Source organism: Pipra filicauda, unplaced genomic scaffold (assembly GCF_003945595.2).
Source record: "Pipra filicauda isolate LSUMZ 115617 unplaced genomic scaffold, ASM394559v2 scaffold67_size6003252_pilon, whole genome shotgun sequence".
Classification (NCBI taxonomy): Eukaryota; Metazoa; Chordata; class Aves; order Passeriformes; family Pipridae; genus Pipra; species Pipra filicauda.
Window position 1 is genome coordinate 2,608,289 of NW_024104842.1, and position 22,825 is coordinate 2,631,113.

General features: G+C 36.4%; 1 protein-coding gene across 8 annotated transcripts in view; it reads right to left on the reverse strand.

Annotated features, from left to right (window-relative positions):
* Positions 1-22,825, reverse strand: part of TENM3 (teneurin transmembrane protein 3) — a 1,265,035-nt gene that overhangs the window by 122,215 nt on the left and 1,119,995 nt on the right. For 4 of the 8 annotated variants that reach the window (XM_039388713.1, XM_039388712.1, XM_027735848.2 and 1 more), the window contains 3 exons: positions 14,780-15,017; positions 9,740-9,832; positions 6,929-7,033 (listed from right to left, as the gene is read on the reverse strand). In XM_039388713.1, the coding sequence (XP_039244647.1) occupies positions 6,929-7,033; positions 9,740-9,832; positions 14,780-15,017 (436 nt within the window). The remainder of the gene's footprint in view (positions 1-6,928; positions 7,034-9,739; positions 9,833-14,779; positions 15,018-22,825) is intronic. The other 4 variants (XM_039388717.1, XM_039388716.1, XM_039388715.1 and 1 more) reach the window with 1 other exon arrangement.

Here is a 22,825-nt window from a genome sequence, read left to right on the forward strand (position 1 = left end):
TCAATATATATTTCTGTCTGCTTATTCAATAGATGTTGCTAATAAAAGGTGCAGTTAATCTTAACATTTTAGTGGGGGGAGTATTTAGTACCTAACAAATCTGAACTACAGATTGAGAGTAAAATACAAAGTTATGTTATAAAACAGTCCTTGGACGCAAAGAGAGCTTGGAAGTCCCCTTATTTCACAAATGGAAGGCATTTTATTTAAGTTCCTGCCCTTACAAGAAAGGACAGAAATACGGCATCAAAAACCACAAAGGTGTCAGCACAGAAAACAGGCATATGAATAAGAGTAAAATAATCATGCTTTTAATTTAACTCAGTGCTGGTGTTTAACCAAGTACTGGTGTTTAACCAGCTGCCAGTGTGCACTGGTTGACATGCAGATGGCTTCTTCCTTCTCAAGCTTGTGTGGGGTGGGGTTCACATCAATCAGATTTTCTTTATGCTGCCACATCCTCTGTGGAAAATAAAACTGAAGAAGCACTCTCTACTAAATTCAGTAAATGGGAAAACAGAAGGGATAAAAAAAGTGATAAAAACCATCCATGAGTCTGGCAGAAAGACTAAGTTAACTGAAAACTCTATCTTTAGAGAAATGGAGATAGATTATCAAAATATTTAAGGACAGTAAGACTCAGCCCAGAAGCCCAAACATTTCTGATATAAGATAGCCGGGTGTCCAGCAACAGAAATGTGATTTAAAATAACTTTCTTTACTAAAGGATCTATGACAGGAACTTTTGACTGCAGTTTAGAAGAAAATGGATACTAAGCATCAATGAATGCAATATTACATAAACACATCTGGAAGGCCCTAAACTCCAGACTGCCAGAAGCTGAGATATTATATAAATAAACTATGACCAAGCATAAGGGAATATTATGCATTATTTTATAAATAGACTGGTCTCAATTTGTACAGAGTTACTGCATAATTTTAACATTCCTAATATAATTTTTACATGACTTCTTTTTTTTAGCTTATGCTGAAATTGCTTCACCTTGCAAAAGATTAATTTCTCCAGTTTGGGGCATCATATATATAGAATGCTTTGCATATACTTGAAAGACATGTAAAAGAGCCTACCTTACCATTTCAAGCAACTTTCTTGGCAGTATATTAGTTCTGTTTTAAATTATTTCTTACAGTACCATCCTGCCAATAGAGTGCTGAAGTCCACAGCAAGTATGCCACAATGTATTAAGTCACACAGGACTTCTACAAAATTTGTACTAAATATGGATTTAATGAATAAGGCCCAGCAAAATTCTATTGAACTTCTCAAAGTATGTCAAAATATAGTTTATCACCCTGTCAGTGAAATTTAAAGGTAGCAATTGTTATTTTGTGTAGCATTATTATTTAGTTGACAACTGTTGTCATAGAAAAAAGGTCAATATTGCTAGGCCTTATGGATATACAATAACAAAACACTCCTCATCTTAAGAGCTATAATACCACTGATCCAGAATAAAATTATATTTAGAATATATGCTTTTAAAAACCTAAATCTCTCCATCCTAAATCTTTGAACCTTGTGTATTTTTGTATACTAACAGCACCTGAAAAATCTGAAGGAGGATAAATCTATCAGTTTGCTCATGTTTCTGAATAGAGAGCTTCCACCAAGACCCACTATGACAAATGTCATAGTGCCACAGCAGTACAGGTTTGCTTGCAGCACTGTCTCCTGTACTGTCCTAAATGCAATCTGTTTGGTCAGTTCCATGATGGTGTTAAAGATATGTGGCTCATCAGATCTTTACAGCCCACTACTAGAAGACAAATGAGAGAGAACACTCAGAAGACAGCACTACAAAAGGCACACATTAGAAATTATCTATGGCCTAGACTTCAGAAGGAGGTCTCTGTCTGAAAAACAGTGTAAGGGGTAGGATTCCCCCAAGCATAATGCAGTACAATGAGCAAGTTACTCCATTCCAAAAATTGTGGAGAAAGAGAACATCTTATTTGATAGAGAGCAGTTACAGGTACAAAATCTGTGTACAGATACAGATAACTGTAACCAAAAAATCACAAACAGGAATTACTGCAGTAGGGTAGATCACCAGGAACAACACCCTATCTGAAAGTGGCCAGTTCAAAGGTGGGGGTGAATGCCTTCCAGTCTACTTATTCACTAACAGCTCACTCTTTTTCTAAACAGTCCAAAACTCATGCTCGCACTAATGTTTTGTGGCATTTTGTTCTGAAGGCTAAACACGCACTGTATCAAAATATATCTCCCTCTATCAATTTCAATTTAAATTCAACTGATCACTCCCTTGTTCTTGTATAATGAATATGTACTGTTTGCACTGCAATACACAAAAACAATTTTTTATAATACTACTGTTTGATTCACTTTATTTTTAGGGTAAAACATACAAAAGCATTAAGAAGTAATTGCCTAAAGCAAAAAAGTAAAACTTAGGCTTTTTATGGGTCAGCAAAGGCAACCGTGGAGTTGAGGAAAGCTATTTTCAGATACCTGTTGTTTCAGTGCAGAATAAAACAGAAGTGACATTTGGAAGCTGACGGAATAGAAAGTGACTTGAGGAGAGGTGAAAAAGGAAAGAAAAACCACCCCTAATATTTTTTGCATTTGTTTCTTTTACCCTTAGGTATCAAAGGACCCCCAAATACTTAGATACATCTGTAATTGTCTAAAAATTTCTTTCATGTAAGTAACAAGTCTGGTAATCTGTTATATTTGACTCATCTGTTCTCCTTGCAACTTGAGAAAAACCCTGGACACAACAGCAATTACCAACAGGAGACCATTGCTGGCTCAAAACATCACTGTACTTTACATGACTGGTCCAGCTAAGGTAATACCATTCTCTGTAATCACAAGTTAAATACTTTACGAAATGAGCACACCAATTTTTACAATGTGGAGCACAGGCTAATCTTCCCCACGAAAACCAACTCAAATCTGACAGTATCTAACTCTAATAAAAATTATTTATTTGTCTCCAAGGTGTGCTGAATCTGTGGATATTATTACATGAATTAAGACACTTGTAAGCAAGCGCAGGTAAAGTGTCGCATGCATTCTGCTAAGGTCCTCAGTCTGTTAGCCTGGATTCACTCCAAGGCACAAATGGTAGTATCTACAGCTTAGGCACCTAGAATTAGGAACACATCAATTGCATTCTCCTAAGCCTCCAGAGGTGGAAGAAACTTTTATCAAATCCACTTTGAGTGAATGCAAGTTAAGAGAAATGTAAATTTTAGTGATTTTATGTTTTGGTGACACATTTAGGGCTCAGGACCAATACTTCAGGAGACATGACTTCTCTGCTCAGAATTCAATAGTACTCCTAATGACCTGGGTTTGACGTTTAATATAATGAATGGTATTGTTGCATTTCTGGGAATAAAAACTGTAACTATTCTGTTTTGTAATGAACACAACTGTGATAATTGCTCACCTAAATTAAAAATAAACCACCAGATTTTGCCCTAAAATGGTACCAATTCACAATGCACCTATATGGAGACAGAAGCAATCTAATTCTGCTTTTCAAAAGCATTAAGGCACCTTCTACAAAAGTCTGGCAGCACCATGAGGCCAATGTAAGCAAATAAGACATAAGGGTAGCTGCATCTGCATCTTTCTGTTTTTCTGATGCTTCAAATGGGCATAGGTAGGTCAGACAGAATAGACAGGTTTGGAAGCTCTCATTCTCTACCTCAAAGATTTCACCACTGACACATACAGAAATAGGGCATGTCTATCTCTTTGCCATTTCCATACAAAGAAATCAATTAATCTTAAGAAAGTTACTTAAAGAGAGGATGGATATATCCAGCTGCAGTTACTTTAGTTTGCTCCAACTTCTCTCATTAAAGCTTTTGTATTAATCTCTCCCTGACTTTCATTAATGCAAAACAGCTGAATTTTTCCCTTCTGGGAATGGGTTATCTTGCTTTTTGTTTGCTAAAAAAAATCCCACCAGATACATTAACTGTCAGAATCAGAAAAAAACATCAACTGTGGAAAAGACAGCAGTCCAAGACTGCAATCAATCGTAGTACTACACCTACTGACTGCTGTGCCCTCTCTCTGCCGACAGACCCTATTCATGCTGGATTGAACTAGGTTCTCTGAGAGAGACCATGACCTTCACCTGCCACCTGACATTAGAGAGCTCTGCCTGGTTCACTAATGGATAGATCACATCAATAAATATGATTCCTTGTACTGAGTTGAGGAAACAGATGGAAAAAAAAGATTAATCTCTGCCGACTGACATTACAGAAGAGATGTAAAAGATAACAGAAATTACTGGCTAGGTCTCATTTGAACTCTAGTTCACTGATGCATGAGATAAGCTTTCCCAGCAGGCTCCAGCAGGAATTGGATTTTTGTTTCTCTGTGAACACTTTATGCCTATGTTCATCTTCTGTTAAGGTTCTTCTGAGACAAAACCTTGTAGCTGGTGGTGTTTGCCCTTAGCATAGGCTTATGACTGACTTCCACAGAAACATCTGGCTACATTTAACATAAATCCAAGGCATCACAGAAACATGTTACACTGTGAGTTTGTCTTAATTTATTTTCTGGGCAGAATTGCAATCAAAAAATTGCTTAGGAAGAGATAAAAGTGAATTTCCACTTCCTTGGAGCCAGTATTAATACTATCATAATCCCGGAAAAAGCTCCAAGATCACAACACATGAAATTATGATCAAAGTTTGGTGGAAAGAAAGAAAGAGAAGCGCGCTATTATCCATATGCAAAAACAGAGGAACATCTGTGAGAACTGGAGATAAGCCTCTTCTACCAGCTTATTCAAATGTTTCAGAAAAAGACTTTACATATGGTAACAATTCCTTGAATTTGGATGAATTTACACCGAGGATCTGCTTTCTTTACAAACTGAACACTGAAAGCCAAGAAAGAACAAAAGTACTACTAGGGCTGTGTCTTCCTTACTGCTTGTGTGTTCTTTCACATCTGGCCCTGGCAGCCTACCGCTCCACTGCTGGCTGCTGATGGAGAAAGACTGGAGAACTCAGGCTTCAAAGAGCAATTCAGACAAGACAGTATCCCAATCTGCTGTGAAAGACACCAAGACAGGGTGACTTGAAGGACTGAATACTGAAAAAAGCCCCAAACTTCCTCTTCTTTGGTGTGCAAGAGTAAATCTTCCTCTGCATTGCCCCTACCTTTTTGGTGGTGCAAGAAAGAATATAGTGTTACAGCGAGCAGAGGGCACCTGTTCTCCTATTATTTATTCCTCCCCAAATTCATATTCAAGCTGCTAGTTCTATACCCCAGAGAAGGAGGACTTCTCTTCTGTGATATGTATCACACACAGCACAGGATCAAAAGAACCGATAGGATGAGAGGGGGTTGCCAATCCCATTCCTTCATGCTCCTCTCTGCTATGTTGCACTCTGTGAAGATGAACAAGGGGAATAAACAATGCTAAGCCACACTTTGCAGAAGTGCACAGGAGAGTCCATTGCAAAGAAAGACTCATGTTGGGAAGCAAAGAAACCTAGCCCAGTTTAATTACACATACTGCTCATTGCAGGATTGTCCCATTACCTACTCTCCAGATGAGAGTGAAACTAAACCTATGTATTGCTGAAAAAATATCAAGTGGCTGTTCTTCTTACAGGCTTCATCTGGGTCTCTTAGAGGACTAGTACTTATAGAGGATTCCATCTACGTTACAGTAAGTGACTTGGCTCTTGATATTGTTGGTGGTGTTCACTTCTGAAGCAGGCAGCAGTTGGAGTGAACCTGACAGCCCCTTACTGCACTTTCTGATATTCACAATATTCATGTTATTGCAGTTCTTCTGCCTCCAAAGGAAGAGAGAGCAGAGGAAAGCATCTGAATTTTGCAGTAAGGACCTGAAATGCTCATGTGAGCAGTAAGGATTTATATTACAACTCCTTATCTTGTTCTCTGCTCTTCTTGAATCATATCCCTACCAAGATAGAGACAGGAAAAGTTGTATGTGAGATGAGGCATTCTAACCTTGGCCAGCTCCTGTCTTGAATAAGTTAAGCTTTCCAGGTAGAAAATCAAGGAAAGGTAGGGCATAGCTATTCCTCCAATCTTTTTACTAGCCTTGCCATCTTCATAAATTTGAAAGAGAACTTTATGCTCTAACATCTCAAAAGGCACAAGGAAACTATTTCAAAAAGAAGTATTTTTTAAGAGAGACTCAGAGATGCATTATTTACACAAGGATTAATTCAGAAGTTGGAACAAAGGTTGAAATTTTGTCTGCCCCTGGAAGGCCTGACTGAGCTGTTGGACATTTTAAAATAAAAAGCAGTGGGAAGTTAAAGAAGTGAAGTATTATTCTCTCAGTGACTGATAGGATCTCATTCTGCCTCAAGCTGCAAGCAAGCTGAAGATTCCATCATAATGGATCTGTGAACCTTAGCTCACTGAAGTCCATAGCTGTGTTCCTCTTGCAATTCAGAGTCCATGATAACCCGTGATGAACTCTGTGCTGCCACTACTGTGCCATCAGCAGTCACTCACACAGCCAGACTTGTGTCACCACAGCAACAGTACTGTCATAACCTCTGAGTTACAGCCACTACCACCAACTTGGTAACTGTGCACACACATGTGATGCAACTGTTATTCCTATTTTCCATTACTTTTTGTTCCTTGGTGAAAATGTGAGTACTGTGCTTGCATAGTCTCTCATATGCAACATACCAAGTTTCATAGAACCGAGAGACCACCCTTTAGGGATTCAACAAGGCAGAGGATTACATCTTGTGCCCAGAACTTTATCTTTAATGGTACTCATTTCCACACAGGCCTTTTTGGAGCTGGACTTCTCTTTCTGCAATCAGTATTATCAGAGATGTGGCATACAGACACTATACAGTCATCCAGGTCTTTGTTTTGCCATTACATTTGATATTGTTTCCTCACCTGTTTGAATGTGACAGAAAGAATCTCCAGAATCTGTTAAAATTCCTTTCTGGTTCAACTCGAGCCGCACTTACTGGGATGGCAAACTCAACTGCAGACATGCAACTGTAGAAAGAGGTTACTTTTAATTTTGTAAATTGTGTGCTTGACTTTATGATGTTGATGACAATTTCGTAATACAGTGTTCTTTTGTTCAACTTGTGACTTTTTTAAGAGAGTTTGAAGAAACTTCAGAAATCATATTGAAAGGTTTCCTATCTGCATAGCCCATCACAGATAGAAAATTTAGTTTGATTATTTCTGGATTCTGTCACTAGTAGAGCGTATGCCAGCAGCCAAGGTCTCTCACCATCTTGAGTCAATCCTATAGGTGATGAGGTGCATGCAATTCAAAAGGACTTCACAAGTAATTACAATCAGTAAAGGACAAGAAATTACCTCAGTTTTCATCCTAGATATTCAGCCTTTGGTCCTCTAGCATTTTATCTATGCACTACCTTGCATAATCAACCAGTCTCAGGTCCTCCTTCTCCTTACGGACTACTCCGTCTACCCATTTGGACACCCACTCCTACCCCTTTTGGGCCCAGTCTTTTTGAGTTTGCTCCTCTCCAGTCTGCACTGCTGATTTCTTCCACTCTTAAGTTTAATTCAGTATGCCCTTATAACAACCTGACCTCCTTTAAACTCAGCTCTCCTGAACTTTTCTGCGAATGGGTAACAAAAATCCCCAACCAACTGCAAAGAATTCCTACTTAAATACAACAGGAAGTTTTAAACCCCCAATCCTGCAAAAATATGAAATTTTCAGAAAACAAGGAGCCTATAGAAGTAGAAAATGCTAGTTAGCTTTATCTATAAGTAATATAAATAGAGTCATTCAATGATAGTGAATCCTACATATTTGCAGATTTTGACATCTAAATAACTTGACAGGACTATCAGATTGGGTAAAACAGACTTCTTACTTCAAACTAAGCTGATTTGTCAACAGATATACTAATATATGTTTACACATTAGAGAAAAGAATAAAGCCGAACAATACATATCATTAAAATATTTTGAGATTTCCAGCTGTCTTATGATAATTAATGCACTGTGCACAAATCTCTCAAAGCTATAAACAACTACTCTTTAGGTCTAGGCCTATGAATCATTAGAATGTCTATGAAAAATGTCTATTTCTATTATCATTCTTAACACTAAAATTGTCAAATTCACCAGATTAATATTCTCTCTGTAAGCCATATAAATGAAGGAATAGTTTATCACAATGTAACACACGCATGACATGAAAACAAAGAAACAAATATATAATGATTCTAGCTGTGACACAGTATGTTAGCGAGGTTGATAAACTGAATCTTCATGCTGATAGCATGTTGTAGTCTCAAATCTATTATGCTTTGGAACTGATGTGTTATCATCTCTGGACAACTTTCACACCAGGAGATGATTCCTGCTACCATAATTTTAAAAATGAAGGGATGACAAACAAGATAAATTTCATTGTATTGTTACCTAAATTAGTATCAACTAAAAGAAATTTCATATAATATAGTCCGTTTGCTAAAATACTTGCATTTGGTGGTTCCATTACAAACTTACAAAGCATAAACAAGGCATGGTTCTATTAACTCCAGCAATTATGCATCTGAATCAGTATTGTATGGTAATTGGTCTACAAGGAACAGTAATATTTGGCTTTGTTATTTTTAATACAGTATGCTTACATTTTGGAAGAAAACAATATATTAGGGTCTTCTGGCAAATATCTGCAATATCTTAGAGTTTGTTGATAATGACTGACTAATTGAATTTAACACACCATTCTCTCCCTGCTGTTGATTGTAAATCGTGACAAAGTGAAAGTTTATGAGTTTTTGGAATAAGCAGCAGATCAATGTACAGTGCCAATATATCTTGAAGATTAATCACTTATTAATGGGAAGATGCAGATCTCATTTAATCAAATAGCACCTTATCCCTTCTCTAAGTTAGGAGTTACCATTATCAAAACAGATTTCGGACCTGAAGATCTGATTTTTATCACAGTACAAACAAACAAACAAAGGTAAATTTATGATTAACAGGTTTTTATTAAAATTTAGCGTAGTGTGGTGATTAACAGGCTGGAACTCAATGGAAATAGTACTGCTTTAGGGTACTATCATTTTTCAGGGTTTTTTATGTGTGTGTATCAGAAATGAATTATACTGACTTGGCGTAAGAATGGCAAGTTAAGTAGTTATGGAACAGCTCTAAAATATAAACTTTATTTAAAGAAATCGAAATATTAATTTATATGTAATTCTCTATTTACAGTTACACATTTATCAGCAGTTGCAATTTCAAATTAACTGGTAAAAAATACTACACATGAAGTAAATAATTCTGCTTAACTTTTTTGATTGGTCATTCCCTATGCGATATTAATGTTATAATATTTTAAAAGAAACATTTGCTAAGTAGTAAATATATTACAAACTAAGAATCGGATCTGGCAAATGTGTAGTCATACAAATAGTTTGCAACAGCTTGCAGAATCAGGCCATAGAGAATTAATACCATCAATTGCAGTCTTATTGTCTTAAGTGAAAGCAAACAAGATTCAGCAGTCAAAGTTTCCCATGTTTTATATACCATGAGTCAGTAAGACAAATTATTTAAAGCCTGATTTTAAAAATCAGACATAAAGATGAGGAATTCTGTCCCAGATTTTTTTTTACTATTGCAATAATATTTTTTAAAATCACAATTTGTCTTCTGTGTCAACAGTTAGCATCATGCAAACACTTAGAGTCACATACCCATAACTGCTATCGTGATATGTTGGAGAAAACACATCCATCTCTATAAGGCTGTCATGACCATTTGCAAGGACTGCTTGATTTTCTAATTCTCTATACACAAAGATACAAAAAGATGAAATTAGAGATGCAATTTCAAATTAAAGAATGGGATGATCCCACAAAAAAGAATATACTAGTTCTGTTGCATAACTTTCTTTTTCCATGGATGTGCAAAACATAATGTGGGACTCGTGCCTTCCAGGCTGTCCTCTGAACTATATATGCTGGATTGTAACCTGAAGACTACCACTGGGTAGTCATTACCCTTTGTTGATCCCTTATTTATGTGCAAGTCCTTGGATAAAATTCGTGGCTGCTGCCTGTGGCAAGACAGCCTTAAGGACTGAACAGTGCATAGTGGGGGATGTTGTTTACTTGACAAGGCTGGACCAGAGATGAAGTAATGAAAATGAACTGAGACTAAAAAGCCATTCTCTTGCTGGCTCCTTGGCACAGTCAGACAGCCAGAAATGTGCACAGGGTTGGCTACCAGAGTGAATGGAGATCTCATGTTCTGCAAACAACAATGCACAGCAGCAGGGGAGGGAAAGAAAGGACCAGAGGCTCTTGTTCTCTCACAGAATGGTGAGAAAAAGAGGGTGGAGAAACAAGGTTATGAACTATTATTTTGTTTAGAACTGCATATTTCTCTTTTCCTATTTAAAACACAGAATGATTAACATGGGAAAAAAATATTTGCATCCATTCTTACTCCAATGACTGTGTATCTCTAAAGAGGGGAATGATAAACTCAAGGAATATTGTGCAAATACTACTGAATTCTGGACTAGCGGTGCTTGCCTAAGAGCCAGGGCAGAAAATACACAGCATGATCAAATTGCAAGTACTCATGGTGACAGCAAGGGATATTTGAGCAGGAAAGATGCCAGAGAGATCAAGCAAAAATCTAAAGTAAGACACTATTGACACCAAAGGAAGCTTATAAACATATGGACTCAGTGTTTTAGGATTCAAACAGATGCTCAGTGAGAACCCGACTGTAAGAGAATGTCAGAAGAAAACAGAACTTTTTTATTCGACTTTAGTCTTTGAAAACACTATTGGTTCTTTGATTTAATGAATGTGTCTAACATGTGTATATACTGATCCCATAATTATGGCATGTCAATCTTTAAAAATGCATTCATGCTGTCAGCAATCTAAGCAGAGTCCTGTTTCCTCAACTTGCAGACCAGCAATGCGACATGCCCACAGTGATAAACGGGGTCTTCAGAAGAGCAGGACTTGAATTACAACCCCAGTTTCTCCTTCATTTTGTACCATGCACCTTCTCAGTAGAAGTAACATGTCTAATCAAGTCCATGTGTGAAAACCTGGAAGACTTACAAAACAGAACAATTTTGAATTTCATTAAACGAGGCACTGTTTTAGTGGGTGGAATGTGTAAAATAGCTGCTTTGAGCAGACTTTAACCTCCAGCAACCCTGTGCTTTTGCAGACAATCAATCAGCCTCGACCCAAATTGATTTAAAACTTCCCTGGAAACTATCAACACCCCTTTCACACCTTAATCAATATCGAAGGCACTAGCTTCATTGGCAATCCACCCCAATAAAGACATATGGGTATGTTCATCACACTTTAGGGAGTTTCTAAGATCTTCACATTCTAAAATGAAGTTTGAATCAAGCTTGCAAAACAATTTTAAAGTAACACAACTCCAGGAATCGTTTTCTCTGTACCATTTTGAGGTATTCTAGTAGTTTAACTAAATCCCTCAAAATGCTACGATATTTTCCAGCCTTTAAGTATTTCTTCAACCAATTCCCTCTTTCTTCTTGGTAAAATTAGTAGATAAGTAACTGGATATAGTAATGGTCCTACCCACTCTACTTCAAGCGGTAAGAGAAGACTAAGCAGTACCAGCACAAACTAGGAAAAACATTTTAGTTTCTTGGCTAGTTTCTACAAAAAATTCACAGTCCGTCATACAAAATGCAGCCATCTTTTAAAACAGGAGGTACTTTATACAGCAAATCAAGTAAGGAGAAGCAAAGCTTTTCTTTGATTCACTGACATCTTAGCACAGATTCTGAATAAAGTTATATTATATTCTCAGAGATTTACCCCTTGACTGGAATATGTAAATTTCCCCTTGCCAACAAACTGACCTTAGACGCTCAGTGCCTAAAATTAATGAGATATCACCCAAGAAATGCTTTAAGAGATGCTTATTTTTATCTAAAAATTTACAAGTTCTAACACAGTTTTTCTCTGTGCACCTCTAACATTCATAACTGATTGTGCAGTAGAAAAATTCTGCACATTCAAATATTTAAGAGAAAGCATTTAAAGAAGGGATTTACTAAATATTTTTAAATATCAGTAATTTAGATCCTACTAGAACTCAAAGCCGAGAATGTAACTAATGTTCAAGAAATCATTACTAAAACAAGTAGTTTTAGTAATAAAATAAAAACTTAAAGATCAATGATAATAAAAAACCTTCTAATATGTAATTACTAAATCATAGCTTATCATCTTCAGACACATGATGAGTAGTCATATATTTGCATGACTTCAGCTGTCCAATCAGTAATTCAAAGAACAAAATGCAAAGTTTTTTGATTTCTTCAAAAGTTCATATTGTTCTCTAGTGCTGGCTTCTATAGTAGATATATTGCTTCTATAGCTGAATCTAACTTAACAGCAGGTTCGGGAACAGTCAAATAGTAGAGATCATTAAATGTCCAATAAAAAGGTCCTGCAGTCTGCAGGAAATACTTTCTTACTGTCTTGCTTGTTTTTTAATGTAGATGTTACCGAGCCCAAACAGAGGGAAGATAATTTCTGCCACTGCTCAGTAACATCACTGTCATTTAAAGACAGCATCAAAGATGAAAGAAGCATTTACATAATCCATGTTACAGTTTTAGGTCCTCATAAAATTTTAAGCAAAGAGTCTTTTTATATTTAATAAATTATAAATTGGAATTTCTGTTGGACATCATTGATCTGTTACCTCGCAGTTCATCTATTTTGCTAGTAACAGCAATGCTTTACACAAAAGTATTAACTCTTGTTAATAGAGCCAAACTGGAGTATATTCTATTTAATACACAACTGAATCCAATATTATGAAATACATATTTCAAAGTCACTTCCATTACTACTGCAGAATGACAGGGACTAAAACCATCCTCAGGCTTTGCAAATACATCCCTCTCACCTACATGCACATACACAAAGCCAGCCAATTCACTACCCAGCTATAGATGACTGGGAGCTGTGTGTCATTTTTACGCCACCCATCACCAGTATGAGCCTATAGAGACAGAAAGACAACTGTGCTGTGTATATATGCTGACATTCACATTCTGCACCTCTAAATGGCCATCATATAAGACGGATTAAAAAAAAGGAGAGGGAGAAAAAAAAAAGCTGATTATGAGCATAAGCTAAAATATTGTCAAAGAGTAAATAAATGTGTAGGCTAAGAAAAGAATGAAGGAAGAGACCTATTACAAAGTTGTTAACGTAGTTGAAACTGAGCCTAAAAATCACACTCAGTAGGGAACTATAACCAAAAAAGGAAAAGTCAATGACAAACAAGATGGCTTCTTCACCTCCAGAGTTCCAACCAATTGAGACTATAGGAAACACTAGTAGCAGGGTTCTGTCAGTTTTTATGTGAAATTTTTACATTTCAGTTTATTCACAAGTGTTAAAAAACTCAAACACTCAAATATGCTCAGCTTTTCATCAGGAACATTTAAAAGATGAAAAGACTTTACTCTGCAAAAAATATTTGCTCTAAGTTAGAAGTGGCATTCTCATTCAAGTCCTATGTCTTTATAAACACAATAAACACATATATGACAATAGAAGCAAGCACTGAAGACATTACTGGTCTATCTAAGATTAATTAGCATAAGGAAAACATCAAACATCTTTTTTCCACTACAAACTTGTTCTGTAAGAAAATTCTTTCTTTATGTACTAAACTTTTTGAGTATGATGGTGAAATCTCTTCAGCAGAATGCTACTCCACAGTGTCTATGACTCATAAGCAATACAGGAGGGCCCAAGAAAACTAAGAAAATGAATAGCCATTCCCAACAGCCTGACAGAGGAGTTGCCTGAAACGCTCATGGGGACAAAAACTATCTAAAAGAGAATCTTAAGGTTGTGTACGTTTTAAAATAGTCAAAATCAACAAAACATAATTTAAAAGGATTCAAAGAATAAATTGAATGGATTTCACAAATATTTTCAAGAATTACTGTCAACTTCAATATAGTAATAAATGCTCAGTTTGATGACTAAATTGGAATATTATGGCTTTTGTTAATAAAAAATGAGTGCTGATTGTTACATGAGTACTAATTAATCACTGTAGGCAAATTCAGCTCTGTGCCAGTATACATTTTTTATAGATCATTCCTATACATGTTTTTATTGGTCATTCTGCATCATACATCATTCTGCATCTAAAGAAGCTAGTGTTACCCTTTGTATTAGCTGCTTCTTTCCTAGAGCCAGTTATCAAGAGGGAGGACAAATTTATCATTACACCAGAACTGAGTTCTTTTGTCTCATCGTATCCTAGGCATCTGTAAAAAAATATCTAGCCTGACATAAGTATGTCTTTAAAGGTACCAACCATAGGAGTTACAAAGTATTACTGAAAGTTCCTTGACATCTGATCTGTATGACAGTGTACATTTGACACATAACATATCTGGCAAGCAAGAAAAGAAATTTCTTTCAACAGTCAAAAGTCACAGATTATGAACAGGAAGGAAAATGCATGTCTGGAAAAATTAATATACTCTCTGAGTCCAATTACTCTGCACTAGGTATGGTAAGGGAGAAGAAAGTCACTGTGGATTTTAGAGAGAGGACAGATTTTTTAGTACTGAAAAGTTTTCAGTTTTGTTTGCTGAATGAAGGGAAGTTTAGCTGCTGGTCAACTTTCATTAAGTTAGATGTTTTCTTTAGAAGTGCCACAGTCTGTAGTAGTACCTAAGTAATTACCTGCTTTCCAGTGGTGCATTACTGCCAAGGACCCAGCTGTCCTGCAGCTGGACTGACTCAGGTGTGGTTTGCAGCTCGGCGGGCAAAGCAGCCGGCGGGGCCGGACTCTGATTCCTCCTATTTGTCAGTGAGTTTCTGTTAAGTGAGGTGATGGATGGGTGATGCTGTGCTGAATGTTGCTTGTGAGAAGGTGGTAAAGGCTGCAGAGTCGACTGGCCTTGGTTATTTGGAGGTTGTTCTAAGAAGAAAGAAAATTAAAGTTTGTTAAAAACATCTCAGCATTTGCTACAACCAAACAGAATGAGAAATTCAACATAATCCTATCATCTAATATATTTGCATATTATTCTATTAGCAGACATTCGGTGACATTCTCCAAGAGCAAGTTTACCCTTGATACACCAAGTCCTAATTAATATACAACAGATGGTAAAATTGCTTTTGGTTTTAATTTGTTTCAGGTTTTTTTTTTTAATCTGGTTTTATTAACACCTACAGAAAATAGCATCTGACAGATCCCCTAATGTGCCTTTAGACTTCAGCTTTTTTTAACAAACCAACCCTGAAATTAAATGGGCAATTTCAGTAGAACACAAAGGTTTTCAAGATGCATATAATCCCTATAATTATTTAATGGAGTTTTTTAAGCTTTATTTAACTGCAATAAATTATTACAAGCTAGTTGCTAAACAGCAGTAGACTACTCTAGTTTAGTGCATTTCAAATAAGACAGAGCTGCACTATGATCTGCTAATAGATGCTAAATATTCTTTAGCAGAAGGTCACTCTGTGAAGCAGATGTTGCTTCATGGATATTTAACAGACTGACTCACATCTGATTACAACGTCAGAAGACTCATATACTTAATGACCGTCACATCCATTAGAACACACACAGAACAGATTTTCCAATTTCACACTATGCAATATAACTACAGTTTGGAGGAAGTCACAGGTGATAAGAGAGTCAGGCCATCAAAACAAAAGGAAATATGATTTGACTTAACCAAAGCACACAATGCCCATAAAGCTTAAAACCAAAATCTACAAACAGCAAAACCCGCAATCAAATACCTCCATCAATATTAGGTTTTAACAATCTGTTCTGTAAAATCAGTGGTAAATAAGTGATAAATAGAAGACAAACCTTGCCATACAATACAATGCACAAAAAATTAAGGAAACCTCTAGACACTTAATTTATCGTGATTTAGCAATGACTGATGACACTTATACATGTAACACTTAACAATATGGAATTCAAATTGCAGCCTATTTCCTAAACTAATGTAGCAGAACACACTTAATAAAACAAATGCAAGTGTAACGCAAAGCAGAAAATACACTTTGCTTATAGTGTAGATGCTTTCAGGTAGTCTTTAAATTAGTTGTTTGATTTTCATAAGCAATTCCCTGTTTGGAACTGGTTATAACTGCAAATTGTTATAAACTCAATAATAATACCTTGGTACACAGAACACAGGAACAGTATTTCTGTTGAAACAGATGTTTCCAATAACTTACAGGTGACTACTATAAAATGCACTTAACTGTGAGTAATTGCCCAGGTTGTGAACATAAGACAAATTGAGAATGTTAAGGAATAGACATGCTAAGCTCAAAAAAAAACCCCTGTCTTTGAAAGAATTTTCTTTCTGAGAACGCCATTCTCTTTTCCAGTGATCTTGCATGGTCAACATGACTTGTGTCACAAACAACGGCAATGCTGAATCTCTTACAAAAAGAATGACTGCATTTACATTGCCATTAAGGTTTTCAACACCAAATCCCTAACATGTTAAAGAAAAATTACCTTTCAGGTAGGATACAACCGATCAACTTTATCTTCACCAACACCACAAAAAATGGTGTCCCTGTATATGATTACAATCACTATCAAGGCCTTTAAGCCAAATTTCAACAAGCCAGCTAGAGGAAAGTTAACAGACCAACATTTGCAAAGAATTTTCCCCATGTCCACTTAAAATTTTATGTGATTTAGATTACAAGCTATTTATCTGCTGGTGTAGAGTAAAAAGAGGCCTTACATTTTATAATATACAGGTGTATGCATGTATAAAAATATAGATATGTGCACATGTGTCTATGCAAATATTTACACATGTGTATATGTAAATGTATATGTACAAATGATTAATCACACAAGAGGAAAATTACACGTTGAATTAAGTAATTCACATTATTTTTAATCAAATAAATTAATCTAAATTGTTCTCAGGATTTGAATTTTCTTTGTTATTCCCCTTTTTGACTCCTAAGTGCCTAGCCTGCTTGGACAGCATTGCCATGATCAGTGCAAAATCTTCCTCCTCTGCAACTCCTACTGGCTGAAATGTTATTCTCACATCCTACTTCTTCATTAACTTCTCATTTACAATCTCAGCTGACAATCAGTTTTTCAGTCTATAATTTTCAGTGCTAAATTTCAGTGCACTATCCTCTGGTAAAGACCAAAGCAGAGGATTAGTTAACATTGTTCTCTTGCCCAAATGAGGGTGTAAGTAAGGGGACTATGCTGGGTCTGTAGGCTTGCCTCAGGTAGACAGCAGACCTTCCCACCTACCAGTGAGGAAGATGGATATCTTTCTGTGAAGGATATTTATGCAGTGCCTGAGTAAATGCATAGATCTAGTAAGTGCACTCATAATACGCTGGAAGAGTGAAACTGTATTACCCAGACCATAAGTCAGCTACTCAGGCAACTATTGGGGATTTATATTACTCCCACAGAAATTTACTATGAACCTACAAGGCCCTTCTGCTATAACATTACTGACATTGAACATACAGAGGAACATATAAAATAAATTAAGAGAGGCTAGAAGGGATCCAGAAGACCATAGCAAGTGCAATTTGGCAAAAATCACATGTCCTCAAAGCCCACTGTCTCTCTCCATTGGATGCTGCCAGGTGACATTTTCTAGTGTCTGAGGGTGGCTTCAACTGGCAGGGAATAACCAGCTTCCACAAAATCAAAAAAGCCTGAAAAATCTGGAATAATTTATTTCTTTTCTAACTGTGCAAGAGCTATGGGTACAACTGTGCTTAAAAGTTAGATCTTCCATACATCAATAGAGTTAAAATCTATATTTCTCTACATTTCCTCAGTCCTACACTGTCATTCTGAATGTGACATAGCTGAGGACTGCTCTTCCAATCTTTTCTTCAACCTGCCAGATTTTCCCACTCCACAGTTTTTCTGATTGCCACGCAATTTTTAACAGAAACTTCATTGTTGCACCACTGATTTGTGAGGAAGATAAAATCATCATGACAATAGTCACGTTTTGAATGCTGTTCTTAAGCTGGAGCCAAATTCCCTTTTTTCACTCCTCTTTTAAGGAGTTAATAGCTAAAGAACAGCTTTCAGTATTACTGTAACTTTCACACAAAGCTGTTGGTTTTATGCTATGAGCCTCTCAACATCCCTGTGATACTGAAACTATTCTCACTGCATATGCAGGGAAACTGAGGCATATATGTTAAGTGATTCACACAGCTCTCCTGAGAAATCAGCATCACAGCCAGAAAAGTACTGTTTTTTTGCTTTTCATACTTAAGGAGTTGATAAGCATAGTAGGAGTTTCATGACACAGATGGATAGATACTTCATGAGCTCTGCAGCACTGGACATTACTCCTGTAGTGTCCTCCTCAGAGCCTGTAACTCCTTCTTCCTCTTTATCAACCAGGTTGTTGGAAAATGGGAATCCTACAGGAAACAGTTCTTCCCTTGGTTAGTGAAAAGATCAGCAGCCCTGGGACTTGGCCAGGGCCCTCACAACAAGAAGAAAGAGCATTCAAATGTGATAAAGTGCAATTGTGTTGAAATACTTTAAAACTACTGCAGAAAGGTACAGTTGCTTTGCTTTAAATTGGATTTTAAATGCCATCGTAATTGATTTAATCTAAATGGGAATGTCTAATTTACACCAAAAATAAGGTATGGGTACAGGTGGGCTTATCTCTAAAAATGGTAAGTTTTAATTAAAACGGTCTTGTTCGGTCTAGACCTTAATGACTGTAGAGCAATCCCATTAATCTTAAAGAGAAGATTTCTGCAGCAAGAAGCAAATGTAAGTTGGCCCAGCAACTAGCCTGTGTGTTCAAGTTCTTCAGGTGCAACAAACAAATCCCACATTTTTGAGGCATGTGCTCCATACGTCAGCATCAGATAATTATGCATGTGAACATATGTACAGAACTCAGAAAAGTCACAAGAAATCGGGTAGAAAGCTGTCTTGCTACAGTTACATGATTTTTTCAAAACATTTTGAAATTGTTATTTACCCTAGGGAACCACACTGAAGCAAAGCAGCCATTTTAATTGCAGAGGTAAATTATATACAACTCTGTAGCCTTTCACAAAACCCTTTTCTCTTTTTTTTTTCAAAAAGTAATTTACATTTAATTAATTTTATCATTTAATTGTTAAAGAATTTGAATAGCATATGAAAGAACACAGAAAAAATGTATACATGAAAGTGAAAAGGAGAGACATTTATGATAACTATGGTCAAGTGGGGGAGAGGGGTTAATTCAGAAGGAGAAAAGCAGACCAAGTATCTATGAAAAAAGGTAATTTGTTTTATATTTTGCATGATAGCCTTTCTATAACAGACAGATCACTGACCTGTCAACTAGCTACTCATCTAGGGAAAAGGGGTGATTTCCATTTGATAAGGATTAGGCTTTTTAATAGTGTATAATTAATGTGAACTTTTGAGTTTCCATGACAAAAGCGGTCTTCCATTATAATATAAACATTTCAAATGTGAACAAAATGTAATTCAATATCCATGTCTGTGAGAGTCTTAACTCTTTCTAGTCAGACTGCTTCTTTTTTTCTCTCTTCAGAAGAGTCTCTGCCATGGTAAAGGAAATATCCATAATATATACCATAAGTAAGCATCCAGAGTAGACTGAGTGTTTTAGAAAACTGGTAACAAAAAAGATAACTTTTTGTTTCCAGGTCACTTCTCCCTGGTCTGCTAGCCCTTGATTGCATGCAGTCAAAAGTAACTTCCGTAAGAACTGGTTTGATTTCCTCAATAAAACACTTTGATTGACTTGAAATTTTACCTAATTGACACATGGTCATATCTCCAAAGTACTGTAAGCAGAAGTGGGATTTATCTTGGAAATCCCTGCAAATTGAAAAGAGTGGGTATTTATGGCATAACTATTCCTAGAGCTCCCAAAGGAGCTCTTTTTTTTAAGTGCCTGCTTACAGAGGGGTAAGACAAGCTACTTGGACTACTACGTCCAGGGCTTCACCGATTCTGCGGGCAAGGAAAACCAGTCACTCCAGAAGTCTCTGCCCTGGGAACACCTGTCACGAGAAGCTGTCTTGAATTAATGAAAACATAAAGAAGGTTATCAGTTCAGAAAAAACACGTATATTTACGTGTTAATTTGTAAATAGGCAGATCAGTCTTTTGAATGAAGCACTGCCTCACTTCACTTATTTCTGCCAAGGCGTGCAAGACTCAAAGTTTCCTTTCTGATCATTTACTACAAGCTATAGTGGTATTCCAAGATATCTTGCTGTATGTGCCCATTTTGTGGTTAATCCCAAATATTTGCTTAATCTTATCCATGTCCAAATTGGTTTTGCTCTGCAAACTGCTTTAACGATCCAAACCACACACTCAACTCAAGGAATGAGGTGACACAGTGCCTACCACCACAGGAGAGTCCTTTCACTAGGATTTGTTGTCAGCTTGCACCATTCTGTTGTGCTTGGTTTACAAATAATGGACATACAGATGGAAACAGAATTAACCCACAGCCACTGCTGCTGACTTCTTCTCGAAGCACTCAGTGCTTCTGTGTTAGATGTATATTGACAAGAATGAGAAGTGACAAGGACACTTTGATCAAGATACGCATCTTGCATGTGAGTATACTATTGTAATATAAAATGGGAAAAAGTCATACAAGCAGCTTGATCAAAGTGGGCCAATGTTTGTCTCATCAGTACACTACCTGTAGGGTCTAACAATCTGTCAAGCTACCTAGGAGTGAGAAACTACCAGTGAATTTAATGCAGGATATGCTCTGAAAGATTGCATTGCTTTGCTTATGATCCTAAGTTTTGTAGAAATAATGAAGAAAACCTGAATTTTATTATTCACATGACACATTTTCCATTAAATATCAACATTCTTTTACTGTTTAAAGAGAAATAAAGACTTCTGCTCAGAAAGGGAGGAAAGACTTATTGGATTGTGGAGAAACTCAAAATGATCCCATTGTTCACATGTAGCAAGTTATCTGCCTAAGACCAGATGTACTACAAAGTACATGTTGACAATTTCCCACACCCTGTAAGGATGCTGCTCTTTACCAGTTAAATATACACACGAGGAATGCAGAAAGAATCGTGTCTTGCTGATACCAACCAAGGAGTCTTTCTGCTGTGCCTTTTGCAACTGGACTTGTCTATCTCGCATTGGCCTCTTTAGCCACCAACGCGCTTGTAGCAAATGTGGGTAGAGCCCTTCCCAAATCTTCGTTCGCGAAGCCCAGCCATGATGATGATACACACAAAGACAAAGAAACAAGTCATGCACAAAAAATGCAGGCTTTAAGAACTGAAGAAAAAATACTTTTACCAATGTTTTTCAGTTGTGCTGTCTACAGGAGTGTTATATTTCCCGTTAAAGGTACACTTGTAGCATTGCCTTTCTATTTCACATCCACTGAGCATAGTATTTCCCCTCAACAATGTCATACTTGATAATACCTGAGCATTCTCAGCTCTGTTTTATAATTCAGTTCTCCATAATGTCTTAGAAATCTTACTGCAGAAATAGAAACCACCAGTTACTAATCTAGTCACAAAAAACTTTGTAAAAGTATATGAACTGAGCTTCAAACTTACTTCAAAGGCAGAATATTTTCTCCCTGATGTTTTCAGAATAAACAAGCTAAAAAGCTATACTCTATATGATATGTGACCCTGTGAAGATAGATAACATAACTTTCTATTTTATGGCATTTACTTTGAAAATCTGATTAAGATAGATGTCTCTATTTTGTAATTCTTCAACATCATTTTGTCATAGTTCCTATCAACAAGATGCTTTAAAGCCTTTCGATTAATATTGCATGCCAGAACTGAAATTACATCCTTTGTCGTTTAGTTCTTAATGGTGCAAGTGATATCTATCAAGTAGTGTTTTATGAAGCATGTGTGATTTTTATCACAGGCTGTTTTCACAAATCTTCTTCAGGTTTCGTAAAGACTGTTTATGGTTCACAACAAATATGCCTTGCATTTAAAATTATGCCAATTCTCGAATGAAAAATAAACTTTGGATTTTTTCAGCGAGGTTTATCAATAGAAAAAACCCCTTTTCCTTAATTTGAATCTGTATATAATTGTCTTAATTAGCAAAGCAAAAATATTATTGCAAGCCCTCAACTCTGCCTGAGAACTCTGAAGTAAAAAACACCAAAACTCCAAACAAAACAAAACAAAAAAATATTATTTTCACAAGTAAAAGGTTACGTTTGTCAAATCTTCTAAGTGCCCTAATTTTTAAAATGAATGTGGCACACAGCTAAATCAGAAGATGCAACATTCCCCTGTAATCCAAGTACAACAAAGATCTTAATTTGCAGCATCCATCTTCGTAAAACAAGATGCGGATAGTTAAAACTTTTTCAGTTTTCTGGGAACCAGACAGTTAGGGGCAGTTGAGAAGGAATCTTACGGTTGGCTATTTTTGGTCAACCTGCTGTTAAAAAAAAAAAAGTGCAAAGTCAAAAAAACATAAGTCTTAGAGGACACATGAACAGAATATATTTTTCAAATTTTTTTGTCCAAAAACATAAAGAGCTTTCTCTTGATACCTAAGAGCGTACGGCAAATACACTGCAGGAATAAATACTGTCCATTGAGAAGAAAGAGGACATTTCTTCCTCAGACGGTGGTGAAAGGAAAAACTGCAAGATTTACTTCTGAAAGGTTTATTAAATGTTGTTTCCACTCTCTGTTCACTGTGGGAACTGAACCAGC